The sequence below is a fragment of the Xiphophorus maculatus genome, chromosome 10, assembly GCF_002775205.1.
Source record: "Xiphophorus maculatus strain JP 163 A chromosome 10, X_maculatus-5.0-male, whole genome shotgun sequence".
NCBI lineage: Eukaryota > Metazoa > Chordata > Actinopteri > Cyprinodontiformes > Poeciliidae > Xiphophorus > Xiphophorus maculatus.
Window position 1 is genome coordinate 5,182,581 of NC_036452.1, and position 15,827 is coordinate 5,198,407.

The 15,827-nt window shown below is 38.8% G+C and overlaps 1 protein-coding gene across 1 annotated transcript in view; it reads right to left on the reverse strand.

The window, feature by feature from the left end:
• Window positions 1–15,827, reverse strand: part of LOC102223302 (supervillin-like) — a 53,864-nt gene that overhangs the window by 18,048 nt on the left and 19,989 nt on the right. The window contains exons 3-8 of the mRNA XM_005804382.2: window positions 14,855–14,889; window positions 12,217–12,260; window positions 5,833–5,930; window positions 4,109–4,208; window positions 2,387–2,940; window positions 868–1,003 (exon numbers count right to left, since the gene is read on the reverse strand). Of these exons, the coding sequence (XP_005804439.2) occupies window positions 868–1,003; window positions 2,387–2,940; window positions 4,109–4,208; window positions 5,833–5,930; window positions 12,217–12,260; window positions 14,855–14,889 (967 nt within the window). The remainder of the gene's footprint in view (window positions 1–867; window positions 1,004–2,386; window positions 2,941–4,108; window positions 4,209–5,832; window positions 5,931–12,216; window positions 12,261–14,854; window positions 14,890–15,827) is intronic.

Below are 15,827 nucleotides of genomic sequence, written 5' to 3' on the forward strand. Positions count from 1 at the left end.
GCCAAGTCGCCCCTTACTTCTGCACATAGCCAAGTAGAGGCTGAAGTGTTTGGCTGGGTTCGCTCATTACTGCCACTTCTCCAAATCCCTAAATAAAACTTGGTGCCATCATAAAACCGATGCAATGCAATAAATGTGGCTTTTATCATCGAAGTCTGAGTAAGAAAACAATAAATATGTGCTTTGGCTTTGTCACGTCAGAAACAAACTAATGAATGCGAATGATTAAAGTCACACCACCAAACGCATAAAATATCCTTTGGTTTAAAAAGCTGCTGTGACCCTCTGAGACCCAAACACTTTCCATATATTGGTTATGCCTCATTACTTCACAGAGACAAAAACACCAGACTTTTCCAGAGAGAAAGGAAAAATGGAGAGAATATAAGCAAAGACAAAAATGAGTACGACAGGAGACAAAGAAAAACTAGAGGAAAGATGGAAAAAGGAAAGTCACAAAGAAGATAATGAAGGAAAGAAAGGAGGACACAGAAGGAAAGAATGATGGAAGGAAGAACAAAATGAAGGACTAATGGACAGAATATTGAGATAAAATGATATTGAATAATTTCTGGAAAGAGAAATATTTTCTCTTAATTATTTTTCCTTTGTTTATACATTTCCAGACATGAAGAATACTGAAATCAGATTTTGAACTGGGTCAACTCTAACTACCAATTCAGCTTCCAGATTCCTAGACGATGCTTCAATGTTGTTTAAAAATGTTCAACTGAAATTTGGTTCCACTTTATTACCAAATCTGTTCAAAAAGCAGAACATTTGCTGCAATTTTTTGATATTTTATTTGATTCTTGTCTTTAAATAAAAACAGTGTTTCTCTGTGATAACCCCGGTGTGGGAACTAACCTTTTTCATCCAGGCATTCTCGGCATCGTGAAGCTGGGTGAAGCGATCTGCCAGTGACGTTTGGATCACCTGCGACGGTTTGGACTTCCTTGTTCTGTCTTTCTTTTCACCGTCCTCGCCAGACAACAGAGTTAGTCTGAGAAATAGAGAAGGTGTCACTGTAATTGCGGAGCCCTTCAAACTTGATCCAAACAGTGTTTGCTTGTCTTGTTGAAACACTTTATTATTTTGTGTCAAAAGTAAAAGTAGTGAAAAGATTTCAGAATGAAATCCAACGATCAAAAAAATGTTCCGACTGTTTAGGTTTAAGCCCAGTTTAATAGAACTCAAGTCAGTTTGCCTGGAAACAGGCCCGTGCAGAGGGGGGTGCAGAGGGAGCTTATTGCAGAACCGCAAGTGTTAAAGGAAGATTCTATCCAGAGCCTTTAGAGTTCACAAAATAAACATCAGCGAAAATACTGTAGCAGTAATTAGAACCACTGCATAAAACCAAACATGCCACAATTAAATGAATCAAAATGTCCCCAAAGCATCGGTGGACTGACAGGGGCCACCGGGGGATTCCAGGTAGATTCCAGGTGGATTCCAGGTAGATAGATATATATTATTAGAGCTTATTTAATAAAATAGCAGAAATTTTGCTTATTTCATAACTTCATAACCAGCAACCTTCTCTCCTCTGGTCTGTTTAACAGCTATAGTCTCAGATCAACTCAGCCCTCCAGGACTGTCAGCAGCAGAAACAGCAACTTTTTACCTGTTGGGGGAAATATAGACTACATTTGCTTTGCATTGTCCCCTCATGATGGCAATGATATAGTAGAATCCAATTGAATTCTTGATTAATATCTTTTGTTGCTATGTTGTTGTACGGTGTTTTAAGATCTTGTTCAATGTGCCCTTTTTTAACTTTGAGCCCCTGCTCGGCCAAAGGTCTCTGCACGGCTCTGCCTGGAAAGTTCGGTTCATTTGTGAATGTGCAGTCAATCTGCAAACTCTTGTCCATCTAAAAACCGAAGTCTCATTTCGGTTGAAGTGAACTTTGGTGAGGTTCGAATGCGTATGTGAATGCAAGCGTACCAGAGACCAACTGAACTACAGCGCAGAGCATTCTGGGTAAATACAACCAAAGCATGTCTAGCGCTACAATGAGAAGTGGCCAGTGGTCTTTTACCGACGACAAAAGAGAAATCCTACAACCGCTAAAATCTGACACTATTCCATTGTTGTCTACACATTGCGAAGGTGCTAAGTTGTGCTCATGTCTACGTCTGAGGTTTTTGTGTTGTTTCCTTCAGTGGCTCTTGTTGCAGCACCACTAGAGGCAACAGATTTTTCAAAGGGTTTGAATCGTTTGACACAATGCAGTGAGAAAATGAACCACACCAGCTGAAAATGTAACAAAAATTTCAATTTTTGTTCCGAATCAAAACTATTCTACCAGACTATCAGATGTTTTATTTGCTGGGATTTCACTGTTTGATTCCATTACTATGTGCGTGTCTGTGCATATCCTGACCTGTGTTTCAGCGCAGAGCCTTGACTCTGATCCAAGCTGCTCTCCAGCTCGTCGACGTCCTCAGACACAGTCGACGTGGTCTCCAGGCTCTCATCGGGCGACGGACTCCGCATCTCCTCAAAGCTCTCTCTGCTGCTGGTGCTGCCACCGCTGTTCTTCTCCTCTTTGTGCACGCTGAAGCTGCCACCATCTGGGATGTCATCAGTTGGTGAATCGTCCTCTTTATAGCTCTCCCTGCTGACCTCTTCCTCAACATCCTCCTCTTCTTCCACTTCGTTATCCTCGTCTTCGTCTTCCTCTTCTCCTTCCTCCTCGCTCTCAGGGTGGCTCAAGGTGACACTAGTTTGCCGGGAAGGCATCCCGGTTGACATGCTCTCGCTGTGGTCCGACTCCACGCTGGTGGAGCGGCTCTTCTTTAGGATTCCCTTGATGCCTTGAGGCCCAGAGTCTTGGCGCTGCAGCGAAGGTGCAGACTGGCTGAGCGGACTGGAAGGGGGCGATGCATCCCTGCTCTTGCTGGGGGGAGAAGCTCTGTCTGACAGGAAACTGAAAGGCTGCAGCAGGGGAAGAAGAAGAAACATAATTTAACTGTCAGTACAACATAAATTTCGTTTCGCCTGGGGACGATAACTCTGTAAGACGACAAGTTTCAACAATTCGTCTTTCTGTTTATTCCACAAAAGACCATTGAAAATCCCAAAGTTTGTTTTGCAGCTCTGAGCCAGCTCCTGCCTTTACTCCATTTCTCACCCATTTGTTGCCTTTTTGTCCTTTCCTGCTTCCATTCAGTACATGTAAACAAGCTAATTTATTAAAAAGAAATGATAAATATCAGAAGATGCTTTCAAAAACTTACTTTTATAATTTTTGTTTTAAAATACTGTAAAGGCTTAATGTTTGTTAACAAATCTGTAATACAACTGAAAAAAAAAATAGAATTTCAGACTTTTTCCCCTTTTGAATAAAATCAAAAACATTTTACAATCCAACAGGGAACAGATGTTACATAAAATAAAGCTGCAAGACTGAGGTATCTAAAAATATCTAACGCTTTAAAGCTGTGATCAGGAATTTAAGACTGAAACACCAAGCAACGTATGCAGTGTGAACTCAGTATGTTATCACTTAGGAGAGCCGACAGCAGCTGGAACAGTCCCCACACGTTGTACGGACGGGCCAAAGGTTGGGAGGGAGTGCTGATTTAGGAGGAGAAGCAGACTGTGAGATCAGGCTGGGTGTGACAATGTAATGCTAACCTGGTGGTCTTCACTGGAGTGCAGAGTGCGGCTGGCTACGTGTGTATGGGGTGCATGTGTGGAGTTAAAATCATCACCTGTGGGAATTGGTTTAAGATTTAGGCAAAGTATTAACATTATGTCTGCTTATGGAAAAGAAGGAGTGAGTATCTATGTTGTAAGTCTACCTTAAGTATGAATTATAAACTGAAAGTTGACTTCCAAAAAAAGAAAGGAAAAAAAAAAGTCTAAACTGAACCAGGCCTTAAAAATGCCCAGCCAAACTTCAAGGTGCGTAAGAGTTTAGGAATTGGCTTGCATGAGGTCTTTTTCAGTGCAGGAATATACAATCCATCCAAACACAACCCACAGAGATCCCTTTAATACTGTAGCTGAGTTCATAGATTTATGAAAATGTGATCCAATTCTTAAGCAAATGTTTTAGCTTTTGAGCTGCACATACATCAAATTTCACATTAAAACTGACCTGCTTCTCCTCGGTAGTGGCAGTATTTTCCTGCTGCTCCTTCCAGGAAGATTCCTGTGTTGACTCTTCCATTGCCTTTTCTTTATCAGCATTGGAGAGGCTGAAATTATAAGAAAATAACGCACAAAGCTCATGGGAAGAATACAGAAAAATGGGCAACAATGTAGATTTCACTTATCAAAAAACTTAGGACAGAAAAAGCACATTGAAAAGCAAACTTATATTTAATAAATGAAATTCAAGCTGTATGATACAGGGTGTACATAGGAGAGGCTGAGTATCACTATAAGCTAATCATAGATCACAATTTAAATGCACAATAATTTAGTTGTTCTAATGTAGTAGTAAAATCCCATTTTAATGTTACACCTCCTCCTAATACATGTAATTGACAACCCTTCAGAGCAGAAGGCATAGCAAAATGTTCTGAATGTTAATTATAGTTTCCTCATATCAGAATTAGCTGAAACTAGTATCGGCAGATCAGAGCGTCACAAAACCAGAGATCGACAACATTCTGGAGCATATTTACTTTGTGCATTCGGTAGGTTTTCTACCTCATTTAAAGACTGTGAAACAAAAAGTTTAGTCAAAATTTATGTCAACATCTGCATCAGTCATTTCAATCTGGGAAAACAACAAGACACAGTTAGAGATTATGCTTTTGAGAGCACCATCCTGTTTCTAACGAGTCCATTTCTAAACCGATGGGAAACTGATTCAGCATAATCATAAGAGTCAAATCTGTTAATGGTAATGGAAGTCCATTTATAAAGAGCCCCTATAGTTTTATTGACCACTCAATGTGCTTTACACTAAGAGCCACATTTATACAAACAATCCATGCAGCATTTCTGTCTCTCCATTACACACAGATCGTAAATGACAATTAGACCGCCAGTATCTTCCTGAAGCAAACTTTGACATAAAAAATTTAAATCAAACAAAATGTTTTATTTTTCTTTTACAACTGCGTTTCAACTGTAAGTTATGTGTAGGAGGTAGTGACAGAGCAGCTGCCCCATATACAAGGATAGTTCAAATCCTGAACTTAGGACCATTAAAGCCCACCAGAGCTCCAAAAAAGGGAACTTTCTTTTACCTCAAGCTTCACATTTTTAAAGCAATGACTAATGTCAATGTGTTTTTATTTAAAGCGTTTTGTTGTTTTTTTTTAAATCAGTGAAAATTCTTATTTTGTGTTACTAAAGTTTGCTAAAAGGGCCAGCGACAAAGTCTTAAGTGGAGACAATAACATGAACTCAAATGCTTCCTGATTGAGCGGGAAGCTGAACAATATGAATGACGATTCAGACTAGATGCAGACAATAAAGAAAAAAATGAAAGAAAACTCAAAGGTTACAAACTGCACTGCTAACTACAGTCTGGCTATCAGCCCAACATTCACTCCGGTTTGGTGCAAACCTTTGTGTGTTTGTATTTTTATAGTCTCATGCGGGCTAGTCCTACAGGTTTACCTGCCTGGTTTTTCCCTTCAGCTGCTTATGACATTTGACAGGCATTAAATAGGATCTGGAATAACCTCTGTGCTCCATTCAGCATGCTCTATTTGCTGTGCGTGGGTGGCACTGCTTTCCAAGTTGTTTCAGTCTATTATTAGTGATGTCTGTCCCCCAGCTCACAAATTTCATTAGGAAACAAAAAGGTCGGATAAAAATCTAATAAAACAGTCCCACCCACGCTGAAATCACTGAAGCGCTCACCTGGTGGAAGTTCCCTCTCTGTCACTGCTGATCAGTTGATGCTTTGTGCTGTCATCACAGCGCTGGGTGCTGCTACCATCCACTTTTCCCTCTGCTTCCTACAAATACAGAAGGGTTGGGGAAATAAAGATTAGACCAAGATATGGAAGAAATCCTGTCAAAGTCCTACTCCAGCTGTAACAAATGTCCCGATAAAGGAAGTGAGTGAATAAATAAAACTCCACCCCTTCTTTTAAGAATTGCAGTTAACCCTTGCAGCGCTCCAGCAAAGTTAGAATGTAGCAGAATGCTGCCCAACTTAAGGCATAAATGTATAAAAAAATACTTAAATGCACTAATACTAAGTGTACATTTTTGAGTGAATGCATTTGTAACAAATTTTCATCCATCCATCCATCTTTTGTCTGTTTCATGGAGGGCAGTCAGGTAGCTGGTGGAGAAAAAATCTAAACATGAATGGACTGGTTTCCAGATTTAAAACACAGAAGTCCTAAAGTTGAGTAATTTGTTGCCCAAAAATAGAAAATTGCCTATTTGGGATTCCTTTGGCTTTAAACAGGATAAGAGAGGTAAACTACAGGATGTAAGCAAAGTGCCTTTCCAACGTTTCAGCAAAGGACTAAAACACGACAAACTTCCTTGAGCGTTAAGTGTTGATTACGCTACGCAATCACCAGGTGCAGCAGCTCCATCGTCAAGCTCTGATAAAGGTTTTCACCAGCAGAAATACAAAAAAATACAAAAAGGACAGGAAACTTAAAAACTCAATTCAACTGAATCATCCAGTTGGAGAATGCCTTAATGAATGAACTTGAAACATATTTTAATTTCTTCTCCCAGCTGGGTTCAAAACTACTACCTGTATTACAAAACCTCACAGTACGTTTCCTTAAAAGGCAAAAAAAAACAAAAACAAAATATGCAGGCTGCACCTGAAGAAAAACTGAAAACTGACATCGGCCAAAAACCTGATGGGTGCATCTCCAGATACAACTATGTGGCAACTTGTTTTAGCATGGTACGGGTTACATTTTCACTTCAGGGACCTTTAGCAGAAACCTCTGCAACTGTTATAACTCTCCTCTGTTTCTAGTGCACGTATCAAGGTAGATATCATAAACAGGTGGACATTTACACCAGAAAAAGGTCAAGTAGGAAGAACGTTTGATATTATACTGAATCAACAGAGTGTTCCTTTTGGGATGGAACATGCAAAAAACATTTTGGAAAGATTGAGTTTTCTCAACATCGTATTTCAGTCATCTCAGTTAAACTCCCTCATTGTTTATATTTTCTGCAGGTTTCAACTGTCATAGATTTTAAACCCTAACCCTGTCTGTGGAGAGTCAAACGTATATTTCCAGGTTGTATGTTGGAATATTTCAAAGTTTGTATGTTGGAATGCTGTGGTGCATTATTGAAAAATCTGAATTTATGGCCATTGAACAGCTGGTTGTAATCCTGACGGACGCCGCAGTCCGTCTCACCTCTGCAAAACGTATTGAGTGAAGCCGCTGTGCAAGACTCCGAAGATACATGGCATTTTATTCTCATGAGGGGACCATTCTGTTCTTTACCATCTTAGCAGGGTATTGGGCAGGAGAAAGTCAGGCAACATTCAACATCCTTGGATGTAATTTACATAAAGATAATGCGAACTGGATTCCAGGGCATAAAATGTCTAGATAGCATGAGGGAAACCCAGTTAGAATGCTTTAAAATGGGTTAAATTCTTTGTAAATGGCTCTTTGAAGATCCCATCTGCAGATTTTTGAAAAGATATAAATCCAGGAAACATAAAGAATTGCTTAACTATGCACTTGCTGGGATTATTGTGGGCTCTGAAGTGTTTGAGGCATGTCTAAAGTTGCTCTTGTTTCCCTTGAAAACAAGCAGTGATATGTTTCCTTCAGAAACATTCAGCTTTTTCATGGAATCCATTGTTCCCTCAACCAATAAAATGTTCCCTCTGTGCCTAACTGCCTAATTCTGCACTCCGTTTTTCCTCTACTCAAAACACTTTATTGTGGCCAGATGTTGTGTGTGCTAACATTGTCAACCTTTTGTAAAGAGGATGAAGTTGTTTTCTGCTGATGAGTCTCTCATAAAGTTAGAATTTTGTTGGACTTTCTCAAACCATGAGAAAATCCTTACATAAACATGCAAACTGCTGCACAGCATTGTGCGCCTCTCCATTTAATACTGCAAATTTGGTCGTTTCATGCCTCTTTTCCAGGGATGAAATAGTCATTTGCAATCCAATGACTATTGCAGATGCAATAGTCATTCCATTTGACTATTGCTTAGTGAAAGTTGGTGGACCACCAGCGTTTTAGTGAAAGTTGGTGGTCACTTTCACTAAAAATAATTCCCTGAAGGATGCTGTTAAAATAGGTTGGTGGTAACATTTCCAAAATACTGGTTAGAAATTTGCTTTATGATCATATCAATAGTTTGACAATAGTTTGTTTTTTAAGGTTTGATTCATGTTAAAATGTACCTTTGAAATTTTTCTGTGTTCTCCTTTTAAGGATTTTATGCAATGAGTTTTAATTAACCATTTAAAAGTATGAAAGGAGAGCTTTGGGTTTTTTTTTCCTCTGCTGGGCTGTAGTTTATACTGTCTTGGAAAATGTGGAAAAAAATAAAGCTCAAAGTTGTGCGTGATAACACTATAAACAGGGTAGATAAATAGCATCTCAAAAGCTAAAATAAATATCTGAACTACAATTCCCAAAGCCCAGAAAGTTGCAAACGAGGCTCCATAGATGGACAGCAGGATCACAAGGAGGGATTTCAAACTGTGTCTTCCATCGATCATAACAGGCAGCTATCAAATTCTTGACTCAAATGTTAACATTTTTGCTCTGCTGTATTAAATCAAATAGCTGTAATAGTACAGCTATTTGAAGTACCGTATGTTTTCTGTCATTTTAAGGCTTTTTAGGGTTGTTGCAATTATACGACATTGTTTTAACTAAAGTTTTTCTGAGGTCTTCATTTTTTCTCGTTAAAATAATTTAACAAATCCCATGTTGCTGTTGGTTGTCACAAAACCTCAGGTTGTGTTTAACCGTGTCAGTCTTTTTAAATGGGTAAGGTCGCTCTACGTCAAGGCAACACTTTTGGCCTCAATTACATATTAAAAGAAATTGGCTGAGGATATTTGAGAACAACAAATCCTGTCCTCTACGAATGACCATGCATCAACTCATAACTCACATATGGAGTGTTTCGTATCAGTTTTCAGTAATCATTTGAAATAATTTGCCAGTACGATCAAATTTTGTGTCGTTTCTGTACAGAATAAAAGAAACCTTCTTTAAAACCATTTTTAAAATGATTTCAAAACTAGTTCAACCTACTCAATGAATAGACAGGAATTTGTCCGTTTCTGTCTTTTTAGATCTACTAGCGAGTCTTTTTCACACATGCTGAGAATGAAGCTTGCAGCTGTGAGAGTAAACACTTTTGCAAACCCCTGGCGTGACCTGGTGAGGATAAGTGGGCCTCCAGCTGTGAAGAAAATACCTAAAATTGTGTAAATACCCCAAATTAGAGAAGCCTCTTACAAGCTAAGTGCTGCCCACTGATCTTTGAGAGAGGAAGTTGTTTTCTACACAGCAGGATTTACCATCTTCTTCAAGAAAGATTTTCACTGAGAAAAGTGAGAAAAATCCAATTATAGGCAAGTTAATTTTCTTTGAAGAAGTGTATTTTTTCTGTTTGCATTTATGCTAAAAGGTTGACAAACTGAAACTCAACTCTGATGCCATCTTCTCTGACTTAAACACTGACTGACTTTTCAGCAGAAACTGTGGAGGAGGAATAAACGACCAGAGTGAAGTGAAGACAGACAAATGGCAGTTTTCAATACAGTTAACCATCAAATGAGAAACTGTGCAATAACATATATCAGGGAAAATCACGGATGGGATAGAGCATTGTGAGTACGACGGGAACCTGCTTTCCCACAAAGTTTGTTTGTTGGAGCAACTTGCTACCATCTGGGTTTACTTGGCCAAGATTGGCTCTGCTGCTGGTCCGTAATCGCCAAATTAGAACAGCTATTTACATCAAACATCATGAAACCAAACCACTTCTGAAACCTAAGCAGCCTGGGAAAACCAGATATGTGTCCATAGTTCATTTTCAAGCTCACATGTGCAGATCTCCCCCAGGATTTGGGACATTTTCAAATTTTGTCCATAGATCATCTTTTAGCATGAAGAAAAAAAAATCTTCCCACAACTGCTTTAATCTCTCCATAGATTGTGCATGCTGAAGTCATGAATTTGGCCAGGTTTGCAACCAGGTGCAAGAGTGTTCGGCGTGCTAAGAAATGGCTCAATTTGTTATTAATGGAGCTAAGCTTCCAGAGAAGAGCTGAAGTGTGCAACAGCTGCTCTGGAAAAGGGTGGGAGTAAAGCACCGAGTGAAATGGAAAGAACTAAACACAGGCACAGTGTGTGACATCACCCACAAATCTGCGTGTTCAGGTTTTTGGAGCTTGAATTTTTCCTGTCAGTTTGATAGCTTTGGGGATTTTCATACTTAAATACTAGCAAAATAGAAGGACCACTCAGAAAGATGTGAGCCATTTAAATTTATAACAATAAATACCAAAAGACAGGTGGAAGTCATTCATACAGAATACTCTGCAATTATTGTCTAGTGATGAATGTAAAGGTGAGGTGACACTGAGTCGACTGACTTTTCAATGCTGAAAAAGGTTCATATTTAGAGGTTTCAATAAGTAACTAATTAATTTAAAGAACTGAACAACTCGTATGCTCTTGTTTCTAATGTTTCTATGGATTCACACTGACTTGAGCTAGTTTCTTTCAGGTGCAAGACAGACTGAAATAATTTGCTATATGCAAAATGCAGACAAAAATGTGCTTAGAATACCTTGAAATTAAAATTTTACTCTACAATAGAAGAACATACCCTGATTGAACTGTAATAGTAATTCGCCATTTTTTAACTCCTTCCAGGACAAATTCAAACATGCGTTTATTACTATAATCGGAAAACCTTAAGAGGACAAAAAAGTCCATTTCTAATGATCATCCCTGCAATTTCCCTGTGGGGTCGGTGCTTATCTCTAGCAACTAACTGATGAGAGGCAGTGCACTGCAGGAGACCACAGAAGGCAAACTGGGGCAGTTTAGAGTAGCCAATAAACATGTAATTGCTTCCATAACTACTTTCCAATTTTATACTTTTGTGGCTTCCACTGTATCATATTCCAATTTTCCAAGAACAAAACAAACCTATTTGCCAAAGGACATTTTGTACTGATCATACATCAGTGTGCCACCCATTATGGGGATGTTTCGATTTACTTTGGTTTGATCAAAGATGAAAATCAGAACCATAATCAAGGTGAAAGGAAGCAGAGAAGGGATGAAAAATCAAGGCAGATGTATGAAATGATGGCACAAAAAAAATAAATAAATCAAAGGTCCTAATTGACCTCACACCAAGATTGGAACTTAGGACCTTCTTACTGAAAAACAACAATGCTAACAACTGCAGCGCCATGCAGCTGAAACGAGACAGAGGCAAATTAAAACGCTTAAAATCGCTACTCATTAACATACATTGCCAATGGAAAGCAAACAAAGTTTGTACACGTCTTGAAACCATACTGATAATTTGTAAGTAATGTCAAGCTCTTCGGAAAGCAATTCGCACCGCCATGACAGATGTCAAAACAACCTATGCACGCATTAACTCCTGTAAAACTTGTCAAAGACAAACAGTTGGCAGCCTAATGTCAGTTGTATTTGATTTCAATAATTGTCGATTTCAAAGATTTCAAAAATGGTCATAAGATGAAACATAGTTGGCTGTACAAACAGACAAGGATGCAAACCAAACCAAAACCTTTTGATGAGGACAGAGGATTGCAATTAATTTTAACTGTCATACTTCATAAGTAAGATGCTGTTTATGACATAATGACAAATCATGTGGCGTGAATTCAGGTTAAGTGGATGATTTGATCAAATCAACACGCCAGGAGCGAGAAGATATGGGTTGTTTTCTAAGCTAGCCAAGTTTTAATATCTTTTTTAATATCTATGAGGCCCAGCTAGATGAGCTACTTCCACAGAAAAACTAGTTTGACTTGAACAAGTAGAAGCCATGGTGTGGGTTCCCCGTGGGTACACTGTCTTCATCCCACAGTCCATAAACCCGTCTGTTAGGCAAATTGGTTATTTTAAATTGCCTCTAGATATGATTGCATACTTGCATGATTGATGGTAGTGCCTCTCACTGTTTTGCCCTGTGATGGAGTGGCAACATGTGTAGAGTGTGCACCCTTTAGGGATGGGCAGGTTCAGGATAAGGATGGATAAACGAATGGATTCTTACCTTAAAATACGGCATCTTGCCTGCACAATCTGAAGCCTTCTCAGCTGAAAAGGACACAAGCAAGCTTCAAGTTTATAATGAGGTCAACAATGAGGATTAAGATTCTCAAACAATAATGTGTAGCATGCAATAAGTAAGAGAAAAAAGTTTGATTATGATTATTTGTGGTTAGTTGAAAAGAAAAATAATAATCTAACACCCTGCATGCAAATGTTGCTCTGAAATATATAAAAAAACAAAAAAAAACATGCAAGCTTAAACATGCAGTCTTTTCCAAACTGGCTTGTCATAAATTGGCTTCGTTCTCTACATAATGACTTGCACAGAGAAATGCTTGCACATTTTTATGAGTCGAAGTGGAAGTTGTCCTCACAAGGGACAACATGGGGATAACATCTTGAAAAATGTAAACAGTGTCAACATTGTTAACTTCAGCAACTTAAGCTGAAAACGGGAAATAGAAAACTTGGCCTCATGTTCAGTTTTACAAGTCAATAATGGCTCAACAGCTCATAATAATAAAAACAATATTAATAATATCAGATTTTTCCATGCAAAGGAACACATTCCCTTAGTGCTTAGGCATCTGTTCAAGGGAAAGGTAGAATCAGGTCTCATATGAGCTACTTGATGAAAACCAGCACCGAGATTATCATCTCCTAATACGAACATGAGGAATCTATTACATTTAACTATCTCCAAACGCACCATTAATTTCTTAATTCACCACAATTCCATCCATTCTTTCTCTTTAAATCTGTTTTTATTTTCTTTTTTAACAAAAATAATGGCTTGCCTCTGACAAACTAAGCATTTCAAATGAAAGAGGAAAAATCCTCCAGGTTCTGATTTATGCTTCCCAGCTCCCCTGCTGTTCGGAGCTTAGCATGAGTTACTTCAAATGAGGAAACATTAAGCATTGCAGAATGGTGACTCCACTCAAACTGCACTCATAGTTTTGACTTGAATCCAGTGTTTTCCTTTTAGATCATCAGTGATTCAAGGCCAAAGCTGGAGGGAGAGGGAGAAAAGAAAACCAAAGCAATGGAAAAACTCCCACTAAAGTTAACAGACGATTCAGTAAGTGTTTGCATCTGTCCTTCAAGATGGCCCTCTTAGAGCTGTGGAGAGATTATTGGATCGACCTTTGACCTGGAGCTGAAAATATAAACAAATCTAAAGCTTGTAAGCTCTGAGAATAGGGCAGTATTTATATCAGCTTTATAAAACCAGGAGAAGAGGGGAAGTCCTCCCTGCATTAACAAAAATCAAAACTAAGAGTATTTACAAACTGTGTGCAATTAAATGGTTTTGTGGTCGCAGTTTAACAAAGTTGAGTCTGGGTAAGCAGTTCAGAATAAATCGGCTGAATGATCAAGGAAACTCTTCAAGTAAACATGAGACATTGTCAGGCAAAAACTTCAACCACAATGCCAGCAAGTTTTTAGCTAAATAAATATACTGACAGTAAAAACCTTAATTGTCTCCGGTCAAACAATTTACCAGCAATGTTTCTGCAATTCTAAGCACACCATAAATATGTCAGTGTTTCAGCCCAAATTAAGAAAAAGATCATCAAAATGTCTGTGTAATGTCAGAAAAATCCAAATGTGTCTTTAATCCTGGGCCGGGTTGAAGGGGCAGCAGAGAAGCCCAGACATTTCTCTCCCCAGGCACTTGGACCAGCTCCTCCAGGGGAATCCCAAGGCCTTCGCACACCAGATGTGAAACATAGTTCCTGACATGTTTATTTAATTTCTCAAACAGAATATAAAAGTGAAATAACTGCAATAAATCTGGGACTGACTCTGGTTTCATGCTTTAAACTCTTCAAAATAAAAGGACAGAGTGGCTTCCTGGTTGCAGAACACAAAAAACTATCGCACCACCCTCCCTCACCTCTTGATGTGCATAGACAGTTGTACACAACTTTTAGCTTCAGTTGGTGAAGCTAAAATGAGACATTTTCTTGTCAGGCATCTCATCGGGCTACCAGAGGACCTATGAGCACCTATTGGTGATGAAGGCATCTTTAGAAAGCATGTTGATAGGATACACATTTTACACAGACCTTGTGTGGATTGTAAGAACTCCAACAACACATGGTCACAGGTTTCAGTCTGATTGCCACATTGTTTGACATCAGAAGGTTACAAATTGGACAAAATGAGAAAATTAAAGCTATTGAAAGCAACACGGTGGATGATTAGAAGTGAAAGCTGCCAGTGGTCCAATTAAATCATCTCTGTACAGCAGCAGAAATTAGAATGTAAAGAATGCAGAACTAAACAAGTGCATCACATAACTGCATATGTGAATCAACAGAACAAACTAGCATAAGCATATTTGCATACACATACAAGAAAAAAGTTTAGACAGAAGGCGGGAAACTAAATGTCAAGCAATACCCTCTTCTTTCTAATTGCAAAAACAAACTCATCATCAGGGATAATAGTTTGCAACATCCCTCCTGACTGCAAGGTTATTACAATGCCAGCATCAATAAGGTGATCTGACATCAGCAGTGAGTGAGCTTAGTGTTCCTTTCAGACTGACTAATAAGCAACAGTTGAATGAGAAAGCAGCATGTGGAACAATAGAGTATCTGAGTGCAGTGAAAGTCGAGGGTTCATCTTACCCTTAGGCTCCTCTGGGTCATCAGTTTCCATCAGCCTAACAGGGTGAGAGAAAGGCAGATATAGATGAGGTTACTCACCAGTGTGATGGAGTAATGGGACTGCATGGCTGTTATAACCAAAGCTTGCTAAGATCTTACAGTAATTTTGCAATCAACTCCTTTTAAAACAGTTCAGACAGTCTTGGAACTGAATAACGGCAGCCATCCAGTTCATTTGTCTCACTTGAAACGCATTCGACACATTAACACATGCGTCTGTTTCAGCTGCATGCTAGCAGTGATGTAACAGCGTTCCCTGGGTCGCATCTGAAGGGAGCAATTCATCTTTAAGTAATGGCCGTTAAAAATGGATGGGGACGGCAGCTGCCTGGGGAAAGGGAAGCAGGGGGGAGCAATGATGTAACAGGAGGAGTGGGGGGCGACGGATGCTGGTGACACAAAAGGGGAATCATAGTGGACATCTGGAAGGGGTCAAAGGTTAATGAAGGGCAGAAAGTGGCAACGTACAGATCAAAATCAAGGCCTCAAGCTAGGGTGTAGAGGTAAATTATCTTAGATCCAAACGATTCCCGTCGATTTAAAATCTTTATTTTATCTAAACGGGATTGGACCAATAAGAAATTCAGTCACAGCTAAACATGACTGCATGACATCATGATGCCTGTCACTTTAGATCAATAAACCTGTGCTATCTGACTATTAGTATGGAGAAAATGTTTGAAAGTGATGCTGGTTAAATTAAACTTTTAATGTGATTCTTTTTGTCTATTATGATCTGTATATTAGTGCTTAAAGCTTTAATATCTGGGCCAGAAGGAGAGTCTCATTGTAAGGTCAAAAGAAAGCATTAACACAAAAATCTATGACAATTTAGTTTTCATTTAAAAGTTACATATTGACTAGAGTTATAATGAAATATTTATAATTGTTTTTATTTAACCATATAGTTATTTTAGATTTTGTGGAGAAAAGG